General features: G+C 37.6%; 2 protein-coding genes across 3 annotated transcripts; both read right to left on the reverse strand.

Annotated features, from left to right (window-relative positions):
• Positions 1-4,969: 4,969 nt before the first annotated feature.
• On the reverse strand, positions 4,970-7,244 carry LOC136707771 (homeobox protein HMX3-B-like). The gene is made up of 2 exons (XM_066682022.1): positions 6,908-7,244; positions 4,970-5,902 (listed from the first exon to the last, which is right to left on the reverse strand). The coding sequence occupies exons 1-2, from the start codon at positions 7,044-7,046 to the stop codon at positions 5,310-5,312; spliced, it is 732 nt and encodes a 243-aa protein (XP_066538119.1). The 5' UTR covers positions 7,047-7,244; the 3' UTR covers positions 4,970-5,309.
• A 1,349-nt stretch (positions 7,245-8,593) lies between these two features.
• On the reverse strand, positions 8,594-24,465 carry LOC136707552 (receptor-type tyrosine-protein phosphatase eta). 2 transcript variants are annotated; one of them, XM_066681692.1, is made up of 10 exons: positions 24,350-24,465; positions 20,382-21,290; positions 19,370-19,630; positions 19,034-19,282; positions 18,286-18,552; positions 16,067-16,333; positions 15,662-15,946; positions 12,932-13,029; positions 12,110-12,209; positions 8,594-11,370 (listed from the first exon to the last, which is right to left on the reverse strand). In XM_066681692.1, exons 1-9 carry the CDS (start codon positions 24,378-24,380, stop codon positions 12,138-12,140), a joined length of 2,439 nt encoding a protein of 812 aa, XP_066537789.1. In that variant the 5' UTR covers positions 24,381-24,465; the 3' UTR covers positions 8,594-11,370; positions 12,110-12,137. The 2 variants fall into 2 exon arrangements, with proteins under 2 accessions (XP_066537789.1, XP_066537788.1); XM_066681691.1 differs by lacking the exon at positions 8,594-11,370 and having other exon boundaries at positions 11,913-12,209.
• Positions 24,466-25,744: the final 1,279 nt, after the last annotated feature.

Below are 25,744 nucleotides of genomic sequence, written 5' to 3' on the forward strand. Positions count from 1 at the left end.
CACCGACTACTTGACTACTCTGAAGAATACTTAAAATCCTCATAGGCAGGTTCTAAATGTTTGTTTTTAGATACATAACCTTGGTCTGTTCATCAGAATGTTACTTAGATAGGTGTGTTGCATGCTAATTCAGTGTCAAACTTTTCAGTTTCTGGTATGTTTTATTAGGACAGGTATCATGAACAAATTAAGCAGTCAATGCCATAGCTGAGCTTTTTTTTTAAACAGCGGTGTACCAAAAGACAGTTTAAAAAGGGCCAATTCAGACAGCCAGGGTCTCTTTCTCATAAACCTACGGTACAAATCATGTTAACTTGTGGGACAAAGCTTTTGCAAAGGAGAAAAGGTACAAAATCTAGGAACGAATACTAATTTAAGTCAAAATTGTTCATACCTCTAAGCTAGTCTCTTGGAAATAACGTGGAAATGTTTTAAATTTCAATAAAACGACATTAGTTTTTAGGGGTTTACTCGGTGACCAAACGGTAACATCAAACAGATTAAGTATCGCTACTGAAGTAGTAACATACCACTTTCCTGTTACTCTGCGGTGTAGAAACATCCTCAAGGTCTTTCATTCGCCGTTCATATAAGTGCGCATGCGCGAGAGATGTTTCGTTATTTTTTTTCTCAAAATCTGCATAGATTTACAAAATAAACACAGTACACTATGCGGTTTAAACGTTTAGTGGTTATTAGGTTGCACTATACGGAACTTCAAAAGCAGTTAATGTGCTTTTAATAATTTATATTTAATGAGTAAAAAACAGGTTAGTTTTTGTTATGTTTACTAAAACCACAGTTTATCACAGTTGTTACTCGATTTTTCCAAAATTCTGCTTAATTTATTGTAATTTCATGTGAAAAGAAAATGTACATTTGAATCTTAATCGTGTAAATGTCAAGCAAAATGTTGTCAGCGGAACTATCTATAGACTTTTTGTGAGTTTTTATGTTTTACAAAATCACGAAGCAAAACGACCCTGACACCTGTGTACGGTGTCCTAGAATATCAAAATATTTACACACAAGAGGCCAAAAAAAGAAGTCAGTATCATTTAGAAAGAGCAGAAATACATTACAGAAGTTGACAACATTAACAGATAACACAGAAACATAACACATTTGTTGTTTAATGTTGCTTGTGTTTACGTTAAGGTTGTTAGGTTCCCTGTAGTTCTGGGGTCTAATTTAGTGTAGTGTATTTTTGCCTTAAATTGTGTGTATTATTTTTTGTCTTTTAATATTTTTGTGTCTTAATTGCTGTTGTGTTCTCCTGTTTGGTTTTCTATCCTAAGTTGTTTACGCTTTGGTTACACATTCATATGAGCTGTACATTAGAAATTAAGGGGGCATGGAAAAACACAAATACAATTATCACAGAAATATTATCATTTTAATCTAGTGTAAAATATAGCTGCCAGTAAATAACTGTAATCACTCCTTGAACTCTTTGCTCAGAGTAAGAGCTAAGCATATTTTGGAAACATTATACATACTTAATGTACATTAGTTGGTATAGAAGTAGTCCATTGTTGGAGGTGACCGCTGCACGATTTGCAGAGTGGAGATATTTTATTTCATGTTCTGAAAGAAATTGAGCGTTTAGGGCCAATAGAAAACATGTGTTACAGTGGATACTCTCATTTAAATCTGAGGGATGTGTTGACAGGCTTGAGTCTCCATTTTAAATGTGAAGAAAGCAGTAACTTCACCAAACCCAAAAAGGCTGCATGTGTGGAGGTTCAGATCTTTGTAGACATGCCTGGCAGTAAGTCAATATCTTGTGTTAATGTGCCCATAAGGCACACTGGTTATCAATATCCCTAAATGAGTGCATATGGCAAGCCGGCATTGGGAGCCTTTGATCAGACGAAATCTTAAATGGATTTTCCTTCGCCTTGTACAAGGTTCCTCACAGCAGAGAGGCATTACAGGAGGCAATGCAGAAGGTCATGTATACCTTCAGGTTCTAGTCCAAAGGGCGGAGTGGCACAGGGTGGCTCATTCAACCACCAAGACCTGTCACACAGCAGAGCCAGGAATTGTGGCATGACACGCACACACACACACACAAATCCTTCTTTCCATTAGATATTTATGGCCCCCACTCTGCAACACACACACCGAAACACATACAGCATAAGCAGCTAAAATAGAACTTAATATTATTTAGTCGAATTTAACCTGATTAATGATGTTTCCTCTAAATGAATGACATCTTTATATATTTTTTTCATATTTAACTAAAGAATGCAGCTGTTTAAGGTGGATACAAAGGGTAAACCGTGCACATACTACAAAAATACAGTTCTCTGGAGCAGCTGTACACAACTCACTATGCTCATCTAAAGGGGTAAACTCCACCAAGGCACTGCTGGAACTGCTTTCTGTGGAGTGCTGGACAACACAGAGTAGATTATCTGAAGCTGTTACTGAGGGGTAAGACATTATGTAATTTCAGAAAAAAATGTTGTATGAGCTGGTGTCCACTGTTATTTGAACTTAATTTGTAACAAAATCCATTGAATGTATTTTTCTTATATTTTTATTATTTAAATGAGCTAAACTGAGGATGAATTAAGAGGCAGTTATCTTTTCAGAGCATAATGACTTTTTCTTTTCTACTGTACATGAGAATGCAACTCATGTACAGAGAACTCAACCGACTTGGCACTGGGTTTAATCACAGTCTACTATTTTTTGAGGTGATAATTTACTGTCCAGTTGATTGCAGTGTGATGAAGCTTGTTTCTGCAGATGAGCACGCAAAGCTGAAAGTGTGGTGTTATCACACTGTTATTCTACACCTCCTGAACCACTACTGCATTTACAAATACATGTAAAACAGCCAATGAATAAACCAGGCAGCTGCAGTGGTTCAAACTGTTTAATTTAAAAACTGAAAAAATCTACTTTTACATTAATGTCTTGAAAATCAGTAAACTCGATGCCATTGAAACATGGTTTAATTGCTTTGTATTGTTGTTAAACACTTTCCAAACCCTGGTTTTTGGTCCCAAACAGACAGACTCTAGCCTAGAAAGCTTATTTTACTCGAATTGTCACTGATTTCATACATTGATTTTACTTGATTCTACACGTTAGTTCAAGACTGCAGCGCTTTATCTGTACGCATAAACCTAATCACACACACACACACACACACACACGATCTCCAGCGAGTATTCACGATACTGATGAGCTGTTTATGTGTCCAGTCATTATAATGAAAGCCTTATTTAAACGGTTATTTGTAGATATGGGTGGAATCGCCTAAATTCACTCGAGTTCAGGTTCTGTTGTTTTTGTCCAGTAAATTTAAAAGTTGCAAATAAACTGAAATACAAAACTTTTTCATCAAAACAAATACGAGGCAATAGAATTATAATTATTATGAAAAAATGAAATGATTAAAATCAATAAAGCTGTGATCCATATTAACTACAAAAAATGGAATTTAACACAAAAAGAAATCAAAAAGAACTTCAAAGTAAACAGATTTACTGTGATTTACTTGAACAGAAATAAAAGTTTGAAAATACACATTAAAGTAACCCACGTTATGAAGTGACTTTAAACTCTGCCCACCTCTGATCATCGGGGTTTTATTAAATTACTTAAAGTGATGAAGTAGTTAAAGCGGGGTGTTTGTGTTCCTCGAGCTGTTTAATAGCGACACGCGCGCTCTCCTCGAGCTCAGAGTCTGAATGCGCAGGTCAGCGGCGCGAGGCCTTAAACCGCTGCGACAAGGAGGCTCCGCGAGCGCAGAGCAGTGACCCGGAAACACAGAGGAGCACTGCACCCGGCCTCGAGGAACAGTCCTCCAAACAGCAGCTTTCACTTAAGCTTTAACGTGCTCACAAAAAAAAACACACACAACAAAAACAAACGGCTGAACGGCCTGCGGTGCATTAAACAGAGTCCACTATAATCTGTATACGGCTGAACCTGTTTCCGCCTCTTCATAAAATATCGCTGTCCAAATAATCTCCATTTTCAGATTTTCGTCCCCCAATAACAACTGCAGTTTCTTCAAAGTTCAATACGCTACAAATTCTAAATCTTTTACTATTGTAACATAAATGTCTTAGCTTGCATTTCGTGTATCCCCTGATACAAAATCATTTTGGAGAAGGGTTTTTTACACAACGACTGGAGGGGCAATAATAATGGGGATGAATAAGAATATGTCATTGTTGAAGCGTGCTCAGAGGTTCCAAACAAACAATGGGGTGCCACACTTCAATGGTGACTTAACCGTGTCCTTGAGGGAAGACGGACTTTTTCCTATTTAGATTTATTAATTAATTTGACAATCATTAAATTACCAAATGTATTAGTGACAATAAATTACAGGCTGTTAATGGAGGGATTATAACTTACCCGTACATTTTTACACTTTAAACACAGCACCATCTAAGGCTAAACGCAAACATGTCTTAGGTCCATTGTAATTGGCCTGTGTAATACAAAAATATTCTCAGAACATAACGTCCGTTTAAGGTCATTTGTCCTCGTTGAGACAGCAGTAATTACAGTTCTAACTTGGTAAAGGACACTGCCTCACTGATGACTTTTGCCTATATGTCTTTTTAAATGGCGGAAACGGTCTGAGGCTTACATTTTGTAGGTTTTTTTTTTTTTTTTTTGCAATGCATAATTTTTCTTCATACCTTCAGCACGACTGGACAGTTAACGACCAGCAAATCATTTCTAAAATGCGGGTCACATAAACAAATTTTGTCTTAGTGGTGCCCATAATGTTTACTTTAACTCCAATAAGCCAATTCTGCCTGAGAGTGTTTATAAATGTAAATAATCAGAAGCAGATAAATAGCCAATTAATTCACCTCAGCTATATTGTTATTAATATGCTGCTAAAATCAAATTATAATTTGATAAACAGACATTCAGTCAATAATAAACAATATCACCACAAGGTTTTATTGTAGTATAACAGAAATAATGTTTTAATATGTGCTTTGTTTTACGGCTGACAAAGTGGCACATGCGTGGTAGAGCCTTAAAAAACAAAGAAATAAAAAAGAAAGAAAACTATGCGGGGTATTCTTAAAGGTATCCCTTATTTACATATTGCATAGGAAAACTGTCATTATAAAAACGACTCTGTGCAACTAATCACACGCTAAATGTAGAGCTGCTTTGTGATAACACCAGTTGTACGAAGCTCGATATAACTGAACAGAACTGGAGGTGTGTGGTCTTTTTCAGCGCGTATAAGCACTTCTCCAAACGGTGATCCTCGGTGTTCAGGGCAACGACAACAAAACTGAGTTCTTAACGCGTCACAGATCTCCGTCAAACACGCTGAAGTATTTACTGGCGTTTGAAAAGTACAGGTAAGGCGTAGTGTTTCCGTGGTACACCACCGGCACGGGCACAGGTAGCAGACAACCCCCCAGCACCCCGCCGCTCGCGCGCTCTTTGTACGGGTTCGGCACGTGCATCACCTTCGCCACATCGGCGAAGTGTTCCGCCGAGCACGAGCCCTCGAAGTCCGAAGAGAGCTGTCGTTTGAGTTTATTCCTCCTGTTCTGGAACCAGATCTTGACCTGAGTCTCGGTGAGCTGCAGGGAGGTGGCGAGGCACGCGCGCTCCGCGCTGCTGAGGTAGCGCTTGATGTCAAAGGTGGACTCCAGCTGGAAGATCTGTCTCTTGGAGAAAATGGTGCGCGTTTTCTTCTTGGTGAGCGGCCGGTTCTTCTTGCCGTTTTTCAGAAGAGAGTCGTGGCTGTGCTCGTCCTCGCTTTTCGGGCTCGTGTCTCTCTCTCTGCGCTCGTGCTCTCTGTCCACAGCGGGGCTCCGAGAGTCCACCACGCTGTCAACTTCAACGTCTGTCTCAGGCTCAGGTTCAGCTTCAGTCTTAGTCCCCCTGGACGCTGCAGCAAGAAAAGAGCCTTTTAAATAGTCTTTAATGGTTTAACTGTCACTGTCACTCACCACCACGCCTTCCCAGTAAACAAGGAACGTCCCTGGACGTTCAAAATAGGTCTAAAAGCAGTCTGTCCGTCAAGGACATATTTTAAACGTCTATGGACGTCCAAAATCCATCTTAATAAGTTAGTTAAGTGGTGACCAATCGATAACGTCAGTGGACGTCCAAAACGCGTTTAATACAAGTAATTTATTTCGGGACCAATTAATAACGTCAATGGACGTCCAAAATACGTCTAATAGTCGTCTTTTCAATGTCTGTGTTTGGACGTTTTTTCAACTTTCATTTTCAACCTTAAGAGAACGTTGATTAGACGGCAGTCATTACGTTATTTCAACGTTGAATCAACGGCTAAATGTTTACTGGGTTCCCATTTTCCTAACTCTCCGCTCCACCTTAAATAGAGAAGCAATTACATTGTGGCGTCGCGGGGCTTAAGTTATAAGCTTCTACAGCTTATATTTCTTATCATTTTTGAACTGAAGTACCCGCTCGGCCATTTAATGAGGAGCGTAACATTTAAACTGGATAAATATATAAGAAAATGCATACTTCAGCCATGTGGTGCTGCAACTTTTAGAAGTTAAAATGTTAAAGTGATGGTTCTACAAATGTTCTTTAGTAAAGAAAACGGTTCGAGTGTTTAGGGTTCTACATAGAACCATTTTCTTTACTAAATACTCCTTTAAGATCCATCATTTTTAAGTGTGTAAAAGGAAAGGAAAAGTCTAAGTTTAAGATGAAATATACATTAGAATGAGAAGCAGAAGGACGCGTAAATAAGAACGTATCTTCAGTCTGTGGTGCTAGTAGTAAACGCTGCATATTTTTTGACTGAACCTAAAATTCCAATTTGAAGGCAACTGCAGCTTTAGAAATAAACCAAATGTATCAGCAACATGTAAACAGCAAATATCCGCGTTCATAAACCCACACATCCCTGAGCTACCTGTTCGGCTGGAGTCTGAGCCGCAATTCTCCTCGTCCAGCCGCAATTTCGAGCGAATTCCGTCGAAGTCCTTATTTAGAATATTGTCAATGGTGAATTTTAACGACGCCGGTCGGTACACCATGTCTTCTTTGCTCATACTTTCCACTTCTGTTCGCAGTTGGGGGTCGCTGTCCTCACTCACTGCTCACTGCTGGGTACAGACGGGAGACTGTGGACCGCACGCGCACCATTGCTGAGCACGGAGTGTAGTGAATGAGGCAGGAGCGGGCGGATTGATTGGCGCTGCTCGAGCAGAGTGAAGCAGGGCGGGAAATGCACTCCATGTTAAAGGGCCAGAGACCCGGTTCATACGGAGCCCCACAAGCGCAACAGACAAATACCTGCGGCCATTTTACAGGAAGAACACTGAAATCGTACCTGTGTAGTCACCATGAGAGCCTCCTGTAGCTGTGTTTATCACTAGATTTATTACAGAGTAACAAATAAACTAATCCTAGTCCAAATATATTTTGGAATAAAACATCATAAAAAGGTGATTTTAAAATAATACAAAATTACAGACTTTAACCATGTTCCAAAAATAGGTCAATCATTCAATAAACACTAAATACACACAAGAACTAACTAAATAAAATAAAACCTTAAAAGTAATTTAAATGTAATTCTACACTTTTGCATTTATTCAATAATTGTGGACCTATGAATATGAAATTAGTCCCCACAGCTGTGTTTTTTTCTACCTGGAGCATCTTTTAGCACATAAACTACATATAAACTACACAACACGGACATAGTAAAAACGCGATTTCACCAGAGGGCTCCCTTCAGGCAACTAGTTTTCCTAGTTCACTTACACAATATTTAAGGTGCCACAAAATGTTCTGGAGTGATGCAGAAGAATCACTTGTGGTTCCATAAAGAATCATGTTTGTTAAAAGGATGTATCTGTGTGAAGAAACTTTTAAAGTAAAAATAATTATAATAATAAAAAACAACACTCAGTCTTAAGGTTTTATACACATTTAAACTAATTAGCAAAAATGCATTATTTAATGGAACGAAAAATGATTCTTATATGGCATCGTTAAAATAACTTTTTTGCACCTTTTTTTAAAAGTGTACACCAGCGTTATATTTGTTGTTTCTAAAATATCAGGATTTATCATCCACAAACCAAATTTTCACTAATTTACAGCATGGTGACACAGCTTTGAATAATCATTTTCTCTATACCACACAGTGCAATGTACATATGGACATACAATGTAAACATATCTGTACATTTGAGCGCTGGTCATCGACATGCTGCTAAAGAAGCTGCTGCATGGACATAGTGTTTGTACAGTAAATTTTAATCTAGGAACTATTGCAGAACAGGAATTTAACTGTGTGTAACTGCTTCTTTTTCTGTACATATGACAACAAAACACTTTAACTTGCTTTATTGTTTGTTTGTTTTGTTTTTTGTCTTTTATTCCCTTATCTATTGTCATTCCATTATATTGTTATTTTTTTCTTATCAGATGACCTGCAGAGGCCACCATATTATGAATGGAACTGTGTCAGTGTATCAGATACATCTCTCTCTCTCTCTCTCTCTCTCTCTCTCTCTCTCTCTCTCCTTTACCTGTATATTATCTTAATTTTCTTCACACTAAAGTGAACAGGACAGCTTATATGCATTTTATTGTACATTCATTAATCATACACACCTGGGGTCCATTCACATAACACAACAATACCGAAGATATGCACAAAACATTTGCACAATATTTCAAAGTATAACTAAGTCAGTGTCTTATAAAAAATTATACCATCGCTGTTTATCCTGATCTAGTTTTGCTCTGAAATAGTGTACAGTTTTATACTGGTTTGTATATTACACTGTTTATATTTCAGTACTCAGCCTCAGTAGTTTCAGTTCTGTAAGTTCCTCCAGTAAAAAAAGCTCTCTCTCTGTTACTGTTGATCTTCACAGTCAAGCTCAGTGCACACATCCAACAAACATTTGAAAGTTATATTCTTTACCTTTTAAATAAATACAAATTGGTTAGATTTTTTATTTATTGTTAAATAATATCTGTTTTTCATTTCTATAAGAGTGCTCCATTACTAAATATAATTATTATAATTGTACTTATAAAAGTGCACTAGTATATTCTAATCACATCTCTCCATTACAGCAGGTACAGAAGATGCAGAATCAATACATTTTAAACCAACAATGGCAAGAAAATCCAAGAAGTTTGTGATAATGGCGATGATGGTTATATTATTTGTTATTACACAACATAATAAAAAAAATCAAATAAAAACGGAGTAAGAATGCACTACTGCCTTTCAAAATAAATGAGTCAAAAAGCATGATGAGCATTTTAATTAATTGTTCTTACACATAAACTACCGTGCACCGCTTTCCTGAGTTAACTGCAGGTGTCACAGCCATGATCCATTGTGTTGAGTCTCAATTCAGAATCATAGTTTCAACAATTTGTAAATGATCACAAAAACAACCCAGTTAGGACAGTTGAGAGTACAACGTTGTGGAAAAAAATGAATGGTTTCATCATCATCATCATTATTATTATTATTATTATTATTATTATTATTATTAGATTTCCTAATTCAAACACTTTTTTATTTTATCACATTTTAGGTGTTTATTTTATAAAATGTATTTTAAAACATTTGTAAGGTGCAACCACAACAACAATCCTAATCTTACTAGTAACAAATATTTTGACTAGAGACTTATTTATTCAAAAAGAAAATGTTTATTAATTACTTCGTGTATCTCGTTTACATTTGGTTGTTTATTTCTTGGCGGTACTCGTGGCGTGACGTCATCGCGTTTGTTTAAAGATAGATTTCGTTTTTCTGTGGTAAAGGCCGAGCCGTGCTGGAAATACGCGAATTTAAAAAATCGTCACCAAATGTTTTGACGAGAATTTACGTAGAATTCTATTCTGTGCAGCTGTCGGACCACTGTATCAGACCACCACACTCTGGAGCTAAATGTTTGAGCACCCTTGTCTCATATGAGACGCTGTATTGATTTTCAGCACATCATCCTGCGCCGATGAGTTATCGCTCACATGCCGCTTTTATCACAAAATTAATCCTAAACTGGGAACTGCCCACTGCTTTTCTACTTCGAGTTTGTCCTCAATATGTTGAGAAAAGCTGGTGGAAAAGGTATTTACTTTAGCGTGTCTCACATTAAAGACGAGGCTGTTTCTGGCTGTATATCGCACTGCCACGCTCTTCAGTAAAGGAAGCATTTTCTGCTTCATTAATAAACGTTTCCTGCTAGGCCTAAGACATATGATGATCCTCCTGTGTGTTTGCGGTCGAGTTACTAAGGATTCAGCTGCACGGCAAAGAGGCTCAGAGGCTTGTGTTCCAAACTGCAAACATTAGACTTTAAAAGTGCACTATGCCGTAGATTAGATTTGATTAACATTAGATATTGTCACTTTATAATTTACAACAAAACTGTGCCTTTGCATTTAAGCCACATCAGTCATGAATGTTGAGGGAGGAGTGTTGTTGCTTCTCTCCCAGCACCCCCCAATCTCCCATCAGCTGGAGAGATCAAACAGGTGATTCTAGCCCTCTTCACTAACATTTCGCAATTAGATGCCCCCAAATGGTATAATATTATAGTATAGTATTGTACTGTAGTTTAATACACTATAGTAAAACAATATACAGTGTATTATAGTATTTTATCTTATAGTAGTTGCACATTCGCAGCACATTGTTATAGTGAAGGCAACTTTTTATTGAATGGGCAATACACAACAGCAATGGTGGAGGCTTAGTTAAGACATCAACCCAGTGCTTGAACAACACACCAACTGAGGGGGGATCAGGGAGGGGGGCAACAACACAGAGAAAAAAGTATGAGGATGATGTGTGACCACACAGAAAACGCCTACACAAACGCAAATTTAACAACACATATCTACAGCACATGATTTTAAAGTAAAAGCACACATTCTCTACAAAGAACACACTTTTGCAAAGAACCTTCAGTGAAAGATAAACTAGTTTTTATTATGTTTGCCCCATTCATTGATCAAGACCACCACAGAAAGCTATTATTTGGGCAGCGATCATTCTCAGCACTGCAGTGATACTGAGGTTTTAAACCCTGTGTTCACTCACTGTCATCTCAGTTAGACACGTGCCTTATTGGTCCACCTTGTATGTGTAAAACCAGAGACGATTACCCAGTTGTTGCTGCAGATTTTGTGATGGTCACCCTCTAGCCCTGGATGCAGCACACAGGACGCTGGATTGTTTTGGTTGGTGGAGTCCAGCAATGACATTGAGGGGTTTAAATACTCAAGCAGCTCACACCCTGACAGACCACCACCATGTCAATGTGTCACTCCAGTGCTGACATTGACCAACCTCCCAAATAATACCTTTCTGGTAGTGGTCCTGTGCGAATCCTGAGCAATAAAAACAGTGTGAAAGGTAGCAATTTTAATGCTGTGGCTGATTAAGTGTTAAATCTCATTTGGTCCTTTTCAACTTGATCTCTTATAACTGCTCTACTCTGTATTTATAATTATTCCTCTTTACATTTATTCTATTTTCGTTTACTTAAACCGTTTTATCCCTAAATGTTTTAAACAGTCTCTGCGCTTGTCTTGTTTGCTTAGTCTATTAGATATCACACACAAAGACATATTCCTTCTGTATCATGGTGAACCTGATTGTGAGTTTGGCTAGAGTACACGCTGGAATGCTGTTGTCAAACAAATTAAATGTACGGTGGTATTTCAGCTTGTCAGACAGCGCCCCTATCGGCTATGTGGGTCTTTACCGCCTGCAAAGAGAGCCCAATAATTATCAGGCTGTTATAGTGTGATATACAGTGATAAGCATTTAAAATAATAATAATAATAATAAACAAAGAAGAAACCATACACATATGATGCATTTACAAAAAAATCATCATCAGCGTGAACAAATGTGTACAGTTCTGAATAAGATATAAACATAAAACATAGAAATGATGAACCCAGTAAAAAAAAAAAAAAAAAAACATTTCAAAGATGTGTAAAACAAACGTTTTAGACGTGTAAAGACTGCTATGTGAAGGTAATATATTTCAGGTAAAATTGGCAATGACCACCAGAGATGAATGTTGAGCACACAGACTCTGAGAGTGTATTTGACACACACCCTGCCTTGAGGATTGTTGCTTTTGAAATTAGTTTCTCTTCTTCCACTCAAGGGACCAAACAATGTTCTTATGAAATGCATTTTCAATCGATTTTTTCAGCTGCAACAGAAGACAGTAAACAGAGCAGTTAAACATAACATGTCAAATCACACATAATTTCAAACATGCCTCATAACTCTGTGTGAATGCTAGCATTTTACATGGAGCTACACATGATGTAATTACTGCCTGTTTGATATTAAAATATAATAAACATGAAAATACTTTTGTAAACACACCTATATGACAAAAATATTGTGAATAATCTGTACAGTGTGTTAATACGGATTTTTGATTCTGATACCATTCCTGTCAGAACAGATACCTGATATATTTTACATATTTAAATGAAAGAATGGAATAAAACTGAGCTCTCTGTCCTTCAGCTAAAGCAGCTTATTCTAAGGTAACTTTTAATGTTGGGGGAATACATTGTTATTAATTCCTCTTGTCTTCTAAAAGAGACAACTATTACAACTATAATATTATGATATTCAGATCAATGTAAATATCCGTAAATATTCTGCTAATAGAGCAAGTTGACCAGTGCTTTTACACAAAGCAACTTTCTCAGAAATACTGCTGTCATGTCATTTAGATTTCTTAAATGACACAAATCAAACTCATCTAAAATGCTAGCATGCATATTAATGATAAACTCATCTAAAATGCTAGCATGCATATTAATGATAAACTCATCTAAAATGCTAGCATGCATATTAATGATAAAAAATAAAGTAACTAATTAAATATATGAGAATTAAAAATGTTTTGCCACTCACCAGGTTTAAAAATGTATATTGAACAGAATCATTCTTGCAGTTAAGGGTTATAATAGAAGAACACAGCATTGTGAGGGTTAAATTTTTGTAATTGGGATCTGGACAGAAAGAAAGAAAAGCCAAAGGTTAATACATGCATCTGCTGGCACAGTTTGTCAATAAGCTTTTACACACTCAGTCTGTGATTCTATAGGTAATTGTTTCTGTTTCACAGCAAGCTTCATTTAGCTCATATTAGCAATCATTTAATATGAATGCTTTGGTATGTATCTAATATTTTATAAGTAAACATGGAGTAAACATATAGTACAGGCATATGCTGTATTTAAATATGCAATTTACAAAAAAACAAATCCTCAAAAATTGCCAAATTATGCAAAATACAAAAAACAAGCAGAAATCTGTGACTAGTAAATGCTGTTTGACCTGGATTATTTTTTTGTTTGACCCCAAGGTTCTCTGCTGGGTCCCCTTCGCTTCTCGTGCTACACCCAGTGTCTTGGTGATGTAATTACCTCTCATGGCTTCTCTTAATACTGACACTCATTCTGACATTCAACTAATGCTCTCCTTCCCTCAATCTGATACTCAGGTTCGCAGTAGGATTTTGAGTCTGACTGACACCTTTCCCTGAATGGCATCTAACCACTTGAAGCCCAATCCAAGCAAGACCAAGCTGCTGTACATCCCTGGAACTACAGGTCCTCACCATGATCTCACGCCTATCTTATTCGAGAACTCCTTGATCTGTCCATCTGAATATGCAAGAAGCCTTAATCTGACTATGGATGCTCCTTTATTGTTTTAAGCCCACTCTGCGAACCTGACTCGGTCACGCAGATTTCTCCTGTACAAGGCAGATTCTACCTTTTCTCACTCAGAAGGCCTCCTAGGTGCTTGCCCAGTCCCTGTTTATCTCAAGACTTGACTACTGCAACTTCCTCCTGGCTGGTGCTGGTTCCTCTCCTAATTATCAGGCTCCTGCACCTGATTTAGAATGCAGCAGCACGACTTGTCTCCAATCCCCAAGTCCACCCATGTCACGCCATTGTTGCACTCACTTCACTGGCTTCCTGTAGCTGCCACATCAGATTAAAAAATTTGATGCTTGCTTACAAAGCCAGGAATGGACCAGCCCCTCCCTATGGCAAAGGTCATTAGATGATCTGTACCTCAAACCCTTCAAGCTTCAAGCAAAGCACAACTTGATGCACCATTCAAGATGCATTGAAGACAAGCATCCTTTACTCTGTCCTGGCTCCCAGATGGAGGAATGGACTCCCACTGGCTGTTTGGACAGCAGACTCTCTCACAGTCTTCAAACTCAGACTGAAGCCTCATTTTTCTCTAAACTACTTACATGAGCGTTAAAGGCAACTGTTGTGGGGAACTGCTGTTCTCTCGCATATGTTTATGTTCAGAAGCTCTCCATTTTTTAAGGAGGAATGATGTGTTTGAAAGGTAAAATTAACTGTTGTTTTGGTTCATGCTTTTCTACATTTGGAGGTCTATTTGATTTCTAAAAAAACCTCCAAGTGCCATTTCTTTGCCATGCAGAGAGAGAAAGCCTCACATTTACTTTACCCATATACAGAAACTGCCTTTGTAAACACATTAGACTGATTTTAAGCATGCAAACCCACTGGAGAGCAGCATATGGTGAGGAAACCATGTTCCATTTTCAGAATTTTATAAAAAAGTGTTTTTGATGAAAAGAGTGTCTGCTAAATGCCATAAACGTAAATGTAAATATAAATCAATCAATGAGAAATAAGTTTTTGAGGTATTTCACCCACTACAGCGCATAACCATCAACAAAGTACACCAGGAATCTGGAAGAATCTGTCATGGAAAACTCATGGAGCATAATATGACAAGAATAAGAATAAATACTCAGTGTAGTTTCACAATTGAAGATTTGTACAACAAACAAATGGGAAAGAGAAAGTCGGACTGTGGAAAACATGCCCATCAAGGTGTTTTTGGAGAGTGCTGCAGGCTGGGAATGACTGTGTATTTATACTGACCTAAACTCGACTAATAACAGAGTTATTCTTTTTACTAGCATTTCAAAAACCTTTCCAAATCCGTAAACATTTCAACAAATATGTCATAAGCCCAACAAAACATGAACAAGAGAAGCCGAATTGTGCATGTGACTGTAATTTTGTACAGAGCAATTGATTTTATAAACAACATGTAAACCTACTACTAACCACAATGTCGTATGGAATCAGTGTGGCCATGACCTGTTACACATTTCTCATTGAAACCCTACCAGCATGAGGCATAATCTTGGATCTTTTTTAAAAGGGTGCAAAAATTATGTCTATGGATTTGAATACACAGTAAAAAAAAAAAAATTCAACCTTTAAGAAATTCTATGTTAAATAAACATATCTAATTGTATTCAATATAAAGATTTGAATCAATAGATGAAAATGAACAGGTTATAAAACAATATTGAACATCAATAAAATTATTACAAATATTTAAAATTAGCTTTGGCCCTGATCCACTTTAAACAGTGTAGGTTTAAGACTGGTTTATTGTTAAATGACAGGGCCCAATGCAGTCATGGTGATAAACGCAGACACAGCATCACTTGACATTGGGGTGAATTATATTCGATTGTTCTGATAGACTTTTACTAATTTTACAGGAAGAGTTGTAAAACAATCACAAGAATGTTCAGTACAATGAAAGAAGCTCAGAAATGCGTTCCCTTACCTGTTGTACTGTTGGTTGGCACATCCATACTTGTATCATTGCCAGCGTAAGCAGCAACAGTAAATTTGTACAGTGTCCCAGATTTTAGATCATAAAGGATTTCACTGTTATTGCTTGTTCCTGTTTTATTCCATACTGTTGTATACTGGTTCCAAAAGGGGGCTGTGTATGTCAGTTTGTATGTAATCACACTGTCCGAAGATGCATTTTTGGGGGGATCCCACGTTAACTGTATAGTAGTACTGTTTATTGTCGTACTTCTTACATTTTCAGGTGGCATAGGTCCTAGAAACATAAGAAAAATAATACCAGATGAGTATATACCTTAGCAGTTATATACAGCAGCATTTCTCAGACTAGTTTTGGGTATGACATTTAGAAATTGGGAAAAGACTTAACACTCACTTGTGTAAATGGATGCAGTGGCTGGCATGCTTGGATATGTGTCTTTCTCCACATGAGTGATGACACTAACATGATAAAGTGCTGTTGAATTCAGATTAGTGAAATTATAGTTCAGGACCTTAGTAGAATTTTTAAACACTGGGGTATTTATGGGGTCTAGATACAGTTCCACACTAAACCTAAAGAAACTTCCATTTGGTTGTTTCCAGCTTGCAAAGATGCTATCAGATGTGCTGCTCAGGGAAAGATTTTCGACAGTCTGTGGTGCTACAAAGAGAGAAGAAAGGAAATGATAATAAGTCAAAACCTAGGCACATATACTGGGGTGGGACAGTGAAACTGAAACACCTGGTTTTAGACCACAATAATTTATTAGTATGGTGTAGGGCCTCCTTTTGCGGCCAATACAGCGTCAATTCGTCTTGGGAATGACATATACAAGTCCTGCACAGTGGTCAGAGGGATTTTAAGCCATTCTTCTTGCAGGATAGTGGCCAGGTCACTACATGATGCTGGTGGAGGAAAACGTTTCCTGACTCGCTCCTCCAAAACACCCCAAAGTGGCTCAATAATATTTAGATCTGGTGACTGTGCAGGCCATGGGAGATGTTCAACTTCACTTTCATGTTCATCAAACCAATCTTTCACCAGTCTTGCTGTGTGTATTGGTGCATTGTCGTCCTGATACACGGCACCACCTTCAGGACACAATGTTTGAACCATTGGATGCACATGGTCTTACTGGTGCAATGTGTAATTAATGAAGATTGGTCACCAGGCTGCTCCAGTTTAGCCATGAAACCTCCCACACTAAAATGACAGGTGTTTCTGTTTCATTGTCTAACCCCTGTAGCTCCTGGCTACCTTCACATTACACATATCAAATATTTAGCCTTAAATAAACACACTACGGTAATCTGACCTCAGGATAAAAGTAAGGGTGTGCTTCCCAAGAATGACCAGCTTTAACTACAAAGTGAATAAAGTATGATTTTATCTGCAACTGTCTTGGAGCAGCTGAATAGATCTGAAGCTTTCCTCTGGTGACTCCTCCCCAACATCAGCTCAAGCCACATCACCGATAGAGATGCCTAATCTGTGCCATTTATTGGCTCTTACGGCTCAGTAGTGGCACTGGCATATGTTGCATGTGCCAGACGGGGGCCAGCTGTCATGACCCAGGCTTGTCTTGAGTTACAGCATGTGTTCTGTTGGCCAGAGAGATTTGCTCCACAACACACCTGACATCTGGCCTATATCATTTGGACCTGTGGCTGAACAGATGTGACTAGCCCCACCCAGACCCAAAGCCATCATTCAAAGGGCCATAGGAGAACTGCAGATGTGGGCCATACATTTGGGCCAATTATTATTGCTATCAATTAAATTTTAACATGATGCGAGTACTTATGCAAAAACATATTGTGCCATACTTATGAATAATTTGGTGGCAAACACATGTTAAAAGAACAGACACTTTTAGCCAGACCATTAACAAGTTGCTTTTGATGAGTCATTAAAATGTGAGAGGGAGTGATAAACCTACATTTGCTTTGGTTTGGGTTTCTGGGGTGGGACATAAATATGTATCAGGTGCTCTATAAATTAAACTGGATTTGGAAAGTGTTGGCAGCATGGCAGCAGATAATCATGAAGTTAGTTCAGTTTAGATGCCGCTGTAGGAGCAATATAGCATTTGACATTTTTCACCTAATTTCCCTGGCTAACACTACAGTCCTCAGTGCAGTAAAATGGGGTTCAGTTCCATGCTTTGGCAGGACAACTATGGTATATCAAAGGATTCTGGGGCAAGAGTCTGAACTACATCTGTGATATGATTTTGACTGGTTAGTCTCAGGAAGAGGGCATTTCATTTACATTTAAAGCTGGAGAAAGCTGTAGCCCATTTAAAAATAATGTCAGTTAAAATAAAGAAATTAAAATTTTGAATGGAGTCAATGGATATATATATATATATATATATATATATATATATATATATATATATATATATATATATATATATATATATAATTGAAGTGGAAAAGTACAATAACATCCCTAAAATGAAGTTACAGAAATACTGTATAATATAGTTCTAAGAGTCTACATAGTTAACTTAATATTTATAAAAAAAATAATGTTTTAAAATGTGACTTAAAAAAGAAGTCCTGGAAGAAAGGCTTGAAAAAGAAGGAAAGATGAAGTCTCTGACTCACTGGTGTAGGCTTGGATGTTCACAGCTTGTCCAGCTATACTACCGTTCACCACAGCTGATACATTTAAAGTGAAATTAGTTCCTGGTGTGAGATATGACACTCTTATCAGTGTATTAGGCTGCGTAACATTAAATATTAATCCGCTGTCATTATAAACAGAAACGTTATAACTGTAAGGGAAGGTTGGTTGATCAAGCGATGTCCACCAGGCAATTATACTTGAACTCTCATTATTTGAAGAAGTAAGATTCACCACTGGAGAAGGATCTGTATAAATGAAATGAAACAAAACCACGTCAATGGTGTTGTTAAATTACATCAAAACAAGAATAGTTCTGATGTGGTTGTGAATATAATTTAGGATTGATGACTGCTCATTGATTTATTGAAGATGTCATATTCCAACATGAACTAAAAAGGGATCACATTATAAGTATCTTGTTCCTTACAATCTCACCTTTATTTCAACTCTATGGCTACATCCATTCTGACTCCCTTCAGATGCACCATGGTGGTTATATGACATCATTTCACCACTACTTATCAGTTAAATAGTAAGATCAGAATAAATACTACTATGATATTATTACCTATAAAGTCATGCTTCCTCGAGGAATCTATTTTTCTCAAGGGAAACTTCCCTGTGCTCAATTCCACACAGATATGCAAATGCTTATGTCTGTCTAAAGATATGTGCACACAGTCTATTAAAGAAAAATGTAAAAATAAATTCAAATATGTTACTTACTGGTGAATGAAGTCAGGAACTGCCCACCTCCCAAAATATTTTGCCTAACCACAGCACAAACGTTGAAAGTGTATAACGTTCCTGCAACTAGTCCGGTCACATTGTATGACTCATTTTGGCTGGAGAACACTTTTGACACATTCATGTATATGTTATAGCTTTCACGCCCTCCAATTGGTGCACTCCAGTTCAGGTTAATGAAAGTGCTTCCCACACTCACTATGCTCAGATTGCCGATCTGCTTTGGCACTAGAAGAAACAGAACATGTCATTCATATGCTGCAGTCTGTTCATGAGCTCCCTTTCACCCCACTTTCCCCATACATTTTTACTTACAGGTGTAGAAGGAGGTATCCTGAGAGTTGAGTTGCCTGCTACATTTCACAGGGAACACCTGCACAAGGTAGCGCGTTCCTGGAATCAGGCCAGTAAGCTGTTCGCTCAGACCCGTCCCGTTCATCGTCACATTTGTGCTGGAGTTGTACACTCCATAAACAATAATGTAGTTTTGGACATTTTCCCCTTGTGCTGGGCTCCACGTCACATTACCTCCATCATAAGTCACGTTGCTGACATTCACAATACCTACATAACGCTCTAGGGTTTTTGTTTTTTAACAATAAATAAATAAAATAGACAAACAAACAAACAACATATTAAAATCAAATCAACACTAATGTATGGATATGTTTTGGGCTTAATCTCTATCTGTTACAAATTCTCCAAAATATCTAAAATAATCTACATTAGACAAAACATCCAGCAAGTCCAATGTCCTCGAGTCTTGTTTTCAATCCCACCTCAGGTCCGTGAGGAGTTGGTGTGTATTACACTTGTGTAGGTGAATTGGCTGAGCAAATATGTCGACAGATGTGTGTGTTTTTGCGTGAGTGTGCGAGTATGATGCCAAACGATAGAAAGGTGCCTCAATTGACTCTGAGTAGATTCTGAAACCACTGCGACCCTAAATAGATTAAAGGTAAATTAATACAGCATTTCATAATTTCCTAATACCTCAAATGACAGTATACATAAGCAAACCCATAAACCACAAATGTAAGCAGGTTTCTAGACTGGAAGCAGCTCGTTCAAAACTGCTACTAGCTCACTGTTATTTTCCCAGACAGTTTCTAAGAATAAAGAATTTACATTTATATTATACTCAAGTTTTCTACACTGTCTCCAAGAGTCCAGAGAATGCAGAATGCTGTATGAGAACCAAAAAAGTGCGATAAATACCACAAAATACAAGATCCCCTTGTAAATGTAATTGTTGTAAACACTAATCAAACTGTTAGAGGTTTTCTGCTGTATGAGTAAACAAAAAAAAAAAGAAAAGAAACCTTACCATCATAACAGATAAAGGGCAGTTGTTCGTAGCAGTGCTTTTCCTCCCACATCCCAAAGTTTAGCATGGCCACACATGAATCCTCAATGTAGCCTGAATCTGATTCCAAACCAGAGCCGCTGGTGGTCATACTGACAGATGTGATGAGACTTGTAGAGGGGCTGCTGGTAAAGATTGTGGTGGTAGGAGCTGTACTAGTATAAATAGTGGTGCTCATAGTAGGTGTACTTGAAAAACGTTGTGTTTGTGTACTTGAAAAAGGCTTTGTTGGTGTACTCGAAAAAGGCTGTGTTGGTGTACTCGAAAAAGGCTGTGTTGGTGTAATCGAAAAAGGCTGTGTTGTTGTACTTAATTCTGTGTTGGAGTAAATACGAGTGACGAGGAACTCGTCTGATTCATTTAGACAATGAATGAGTTTTGCCAAGGTTGGACACTGTATCATCTCATCATATGGCTGGGTTATTGGACCAGTAGTAGTAGTAGTACCAAAAGTACTAGTGGTACCTGCAGTGCTACCTGCAGTGCTACCTGCAGTACTACCTGCAGTACTACCTGCAGTACTACCTGCCGTGCTAGCTGTTGTGTATGGAGTTGTAGGTACTGGTGGGACTATTTTCTTTAGGATAGGTCGACCAGGATACCAGTTTTGATAGATAACTGAGTCATTGTTAGACCACTGAGACCAAGGTATGGACCCACTGAAGTTCTGGCGAAGCCCGATCCAGTATCCTGATGTAAGATTGGGAGCAGTGCGGTTCACATTGATCAGGTTCTGTATGAGATGGACATTTGTTGGGGTGATGGTGGTCAGGTCCTTGAAGCATATCTGACAATAGTTCCTGGCAGCATCCCAAGTGTTATTAAAGGAAATGAGAAAATAGTCCTCATCTGCCCAGACTACAGAAGCTGCTAAAATGGTAGAGAGCCAGAAAGAGTCAAGGTTTTAGAAAAAAAACAATCATTTTAGAAAACAAGAAAAAAAAAACATCAATCCAATTCCAAAAACCAATTCCAATTTTTTATAAAATTCAGAAGTTTCCTCACCATTTGTTAGTGCTCCAGTCTGTTTGCGTGCTTGAAACTAGTCTGATTTATTTACAAAGTGCCAGTGTCAGTAAATAATAGAAAAAAAAAACTGCCTTGGTCCGGTATACTAGGCATTCTCTCGCTCCCTCTCTGCTCATGGCAGAGGTATCCAGAGTGTTTTTAGACAACGGAGAGGACGGTTGTAATTAAAACAGTGCATAAAAACTTTGCATACGAACAGCAATTGTTTTTTTTTTTCCATCAAACACACTGTTCCAGCTTAAAAGATGATTAAACTCCTGAATAGAAACAGCCAAAGAGAACTGTGATTACCCACAACCGTAGATGCTCCCTTTATTGACTACATAACAGATCCAATACATTTTAAGGTTCATGGTTAGGGTTTTACCTTTTGTTCATGCAGCCTGGAATAACCAAGGCTTTTGGTTTTTGGCATCTCAGAAATGTGCCACCTTTACATTTCAGTCATATAAAGTGTTTTTGCCTTCAGACAACAAGACACACATTCACTGAAGGCAATTGGTTGTGCACAAAACTTGCATTGCATTGTGGGTTTTATTAGCGCAGTTCATATGGAGTCAGGTTTATTACAGATTTTGAACATCACTACAAAATACTGTGCTATGTAGTGTGCAATAGGTCTATAACATGAAGCAATTATGTTGTTTCATGTTATTGTTATTGTCATTTCCAGACATAACATTCCAATTCGCATAACATTGTGGGGACGCGCTGTCTATCAAAATACTCCAAACACTGCCCAGTTCAAAGAATTCATTGTGCACATATGAGTACACTCAGTTGGACGCTATCTTTCACACTCAAAAACTAGTTAGTATCAGCAGGGACATAGTACCAAATATTGGACCCCAGGCACAGTATTTTGCTTCCCAGCCCGCTCTACCTTCCATCCTACCTACCTTCCTAACAGACGCCTCTACAAACATACATTTAAAAACCCTGATATTAGCTATACATGTATTACACTGTGGAATTTTACTTACATCATATTTTAAAATATTTCATGTATTTTTTTCATGTATTTTGTTCAACAGTTGGTTTCTTGGGAGGTGAAACACTTGTTAACCACCTGCTTTGAGGAACTCATCTCATCTCATTATGTTCAGTTGCATCAGAGTAGATTCTAAAGGGCTATTTTTGGAACTGTGCATTTTACAAATTAGTTGCTAGGCTGAGGCTGACTTTGTCAGGTTACGACAGCAGAAACACTCTGTTAAACAAATAAATGAAAGCTGCACAGAATGAAAATCTGTTCAACTAGTCTTCTGTACACTCAGAAAACACATTCACTGTGCAGGTACCATCAAAGAACACATCAGTACCTGTGGATAGGGAACACATATGTACCGCATTGTATAATAATTGACATCTTCTTTAATTTGTGTTGATTTTATACGTCATATCAACTTTAAAACCACTGTTGAACCTTTAAAGGTAAATTGACAACATGTGTAACTTTAGTAACAATTATGTATCTCTAACGTATCTTATTTTTCTGAGAATGTAAAGATGACAAAAATGTAGATTGTAAAATGCTTGCTTTCATTACTATGACTGTGGGGAAAGCTGTTCCCTCTGGTTTCTTTTACATTCAGGTCTGTGTTTACTTTCATGAAGCTACCACTCCCCCTGAATTCAGTTTCATCTTCAGCAAAAGAAGTCAAAACTAGCCACATGGGGAGCGGGAATAGGGCAATATCCCCATCTCAGTTCATGCTTTTCAATGTTTTGTAAGCCTTTGATAGGCTCCAGATGCTGTTTTTCTGCTGTGAGCATAGAGAGAAAACCTAGCATATTGGACAGACACGTGTGTGTGTTTTATCCATTTACTGACATTGGGGCATTTGTAAATAAATTAAACCATTTTTAAAAACACAAGTAGACTTTAGAGCTAGCAAACAGTGAGGAAATCATTTTTTTTTTTAATCTTGGATGTCATCACTCCAGGGTGTGTTCTTGCCTTGCGCCCAGTGATTCCTGGTAGGCCCACCGCAACCCTGAACTGGATAAGTGGTTTCAGACAATGAATAAATGAACTGAGTGTACTCATGTTATTTTTGTCACTCTTCCAAAACAACAGAAATATATTTCTCTGAGCTGCCACCTGAACTCTAAAACACATTAAAATAAGCTTCAATTATTAATAAAATATAAAATAAGTCACTAATATACATAATCAGACCATGTCAAAATAATCACTAATAAATAATTATGCAGTAGCACAAATACACCAATATATAGTATCACAAATTACAATACTTGTAAATAATAAGGCCAATGGATGTACAAATGTCCAAGCAGCCACCAGTGGCACACTGTGTGTGTTACAGCTAATTTCTATCAGAGCCAGGATTAACTTTTAGGTGATTTCCGTAGGATCACAAAATCACTCACAGCTTTACTCTTGCCCATTTTTCTGCTTCCAACAAATTAACTTCAAGAACTGACTGCTCATTTGCTGTCTAATGTTTCCCACCCCTTGACTGGAGTGACGTTATGAGACCAGAGCAGTGTTATTCCTGTCAACTGTGTGGTTTTAAAAATGGCCAAATGTTTTCTCTTGATTGTATTTTTATAAACCCAAAGCTGGAACAGTGGCAAAGTAAGTTTTAACACATTTTATAATGTATTTATGTCACACCATTTAAAAATATTACATGAGCCGGATAATTTAAAAGTTGCAAAAGGAGTATCCACAAAAAAAATAATAATAAATTGTTTGTGGCTCACTATTTACCACAATGTTTCTATTTCTATCCATTTCTAACTTGGTATGAGTGGAGAATTTCTTTTGGTTTACTCATAAAATGTACTCAACTTAAATTACAGTTGCTTTCTTTAAAAGTTCAAATGAAAATAAATCTAAAAACAGCACAAAAAAAATGCCAACAGCCACTTACCCAGTAGGAACAGAGGCCCAAACCTCAACATCTTACAAACCAGAAGACTGCCACAGACTTAGTTTTAAGACAAAAAAGACAAACTCTAGCTTAGTAAGCCTGAAAGAATGCCGACACACATTAAACATTACGCAGGTATGAACTTACTGAGCAGGTGCTCAGCCCTAACTTATCAGCTAATTTGCATTTCGTCAACAACATGAACACTCCTCCAAGTTAGAACAAGAAGCCTATTTAGAAAGTGTGAGTGAGGACACAAAGGGGGGGCTGTCTCAGTATAGTGTCCTCCAAATAGACACTGTTCACTTGTGTATTAGCAAATACACACTATACAAACACTATACATCCAAATCAGGAGTGTTAAAATGGAGTCGGTCACTGTTTTGCCACTTTACACTACATTACACAAAATGGAACATTGCTGCTTGAATTTGATGGCATGTAGACATCCATGAAGTGAAGTCAGGGACCGATGGATGGATTACAAACACTAAAACACATGAATGTATTGGATGGCGCTCCACCAGCATAGGGCATTCACCTCATCTTTTCAACAAACACACCACTTACAACCTTCCAGAGGACAATTGGCACTGGGCATGGGCAGCTGATTTTCATGGAAGACTCTGTTCCCATAAGCTGGAAATGTCATGAGCTGCTCTGGAATATACAAAATATGCAAACAACTGTACACCCAGGTCAGCAACGAGTGCCCATTTATACATAGTATGTTTAGCTTAAATTTCTAGCTTTGACATTGTTGTATTGCTTCACTGACCTGTAATATGGAGAACAGACACTCTATCATTGCTACTCTGGATTCAACCCTGCAGAAACGGCACCATTTAACTTTTGGAGAAGGGTAGGAAACCACACCCCCAATCCCTTGATTTCAGGGCAGTGCTGTAAAACCTAATTATATTCTGCAACTGTAGGTGGAGTACAGAGCAAATATGCAAAATCTTACGTAGTGTTCCATTAAGTACTGGGACTCACTATTTGGAAAGCTCCTTTAAACTTTCAAAAAAATCACATTTGCACATTTACACTCATTAAGAAAAACATTTCTCTAACAAATGTACATCTTTTGAAAGTGGTTCTACTAATGGCACTAAACCCTATATAAACAAATAAATGAATGAATGAATGAATAAAATGGGACACTTTAAATTATTTGCGTGTCTTGGCATTGTTTTTATTTACAATTTAAAGTGTACATTTAATTGAAATTAGTACAAAGATTAAACCAAACATTGAAACTGAGAAATTCTGATGTCCATTTCAAAATGTTATTAACAGTAAAAAGTATAGAGGTTTGGAGTTCAACAGTTCATTACTTGTTTGCTCCTGCTTCTTTCGTTAATGATGGTAACCATGCTGTTAATAAATAACACA

Source organism: Hoplias malabaricus, chromosome 9 (assembly GCF_029633855.1).
Source record: "Hoplias malabaricus isolate fHopMal1 chromosome 9, fHopMal1.hap1, whole genome shotgun sequence".
NCBI lineage: Eukaryota > Metazoa > Chordata > Actinopteri > Characiformes > Erythrinidae > Hoplias > Hoplias malabaricus.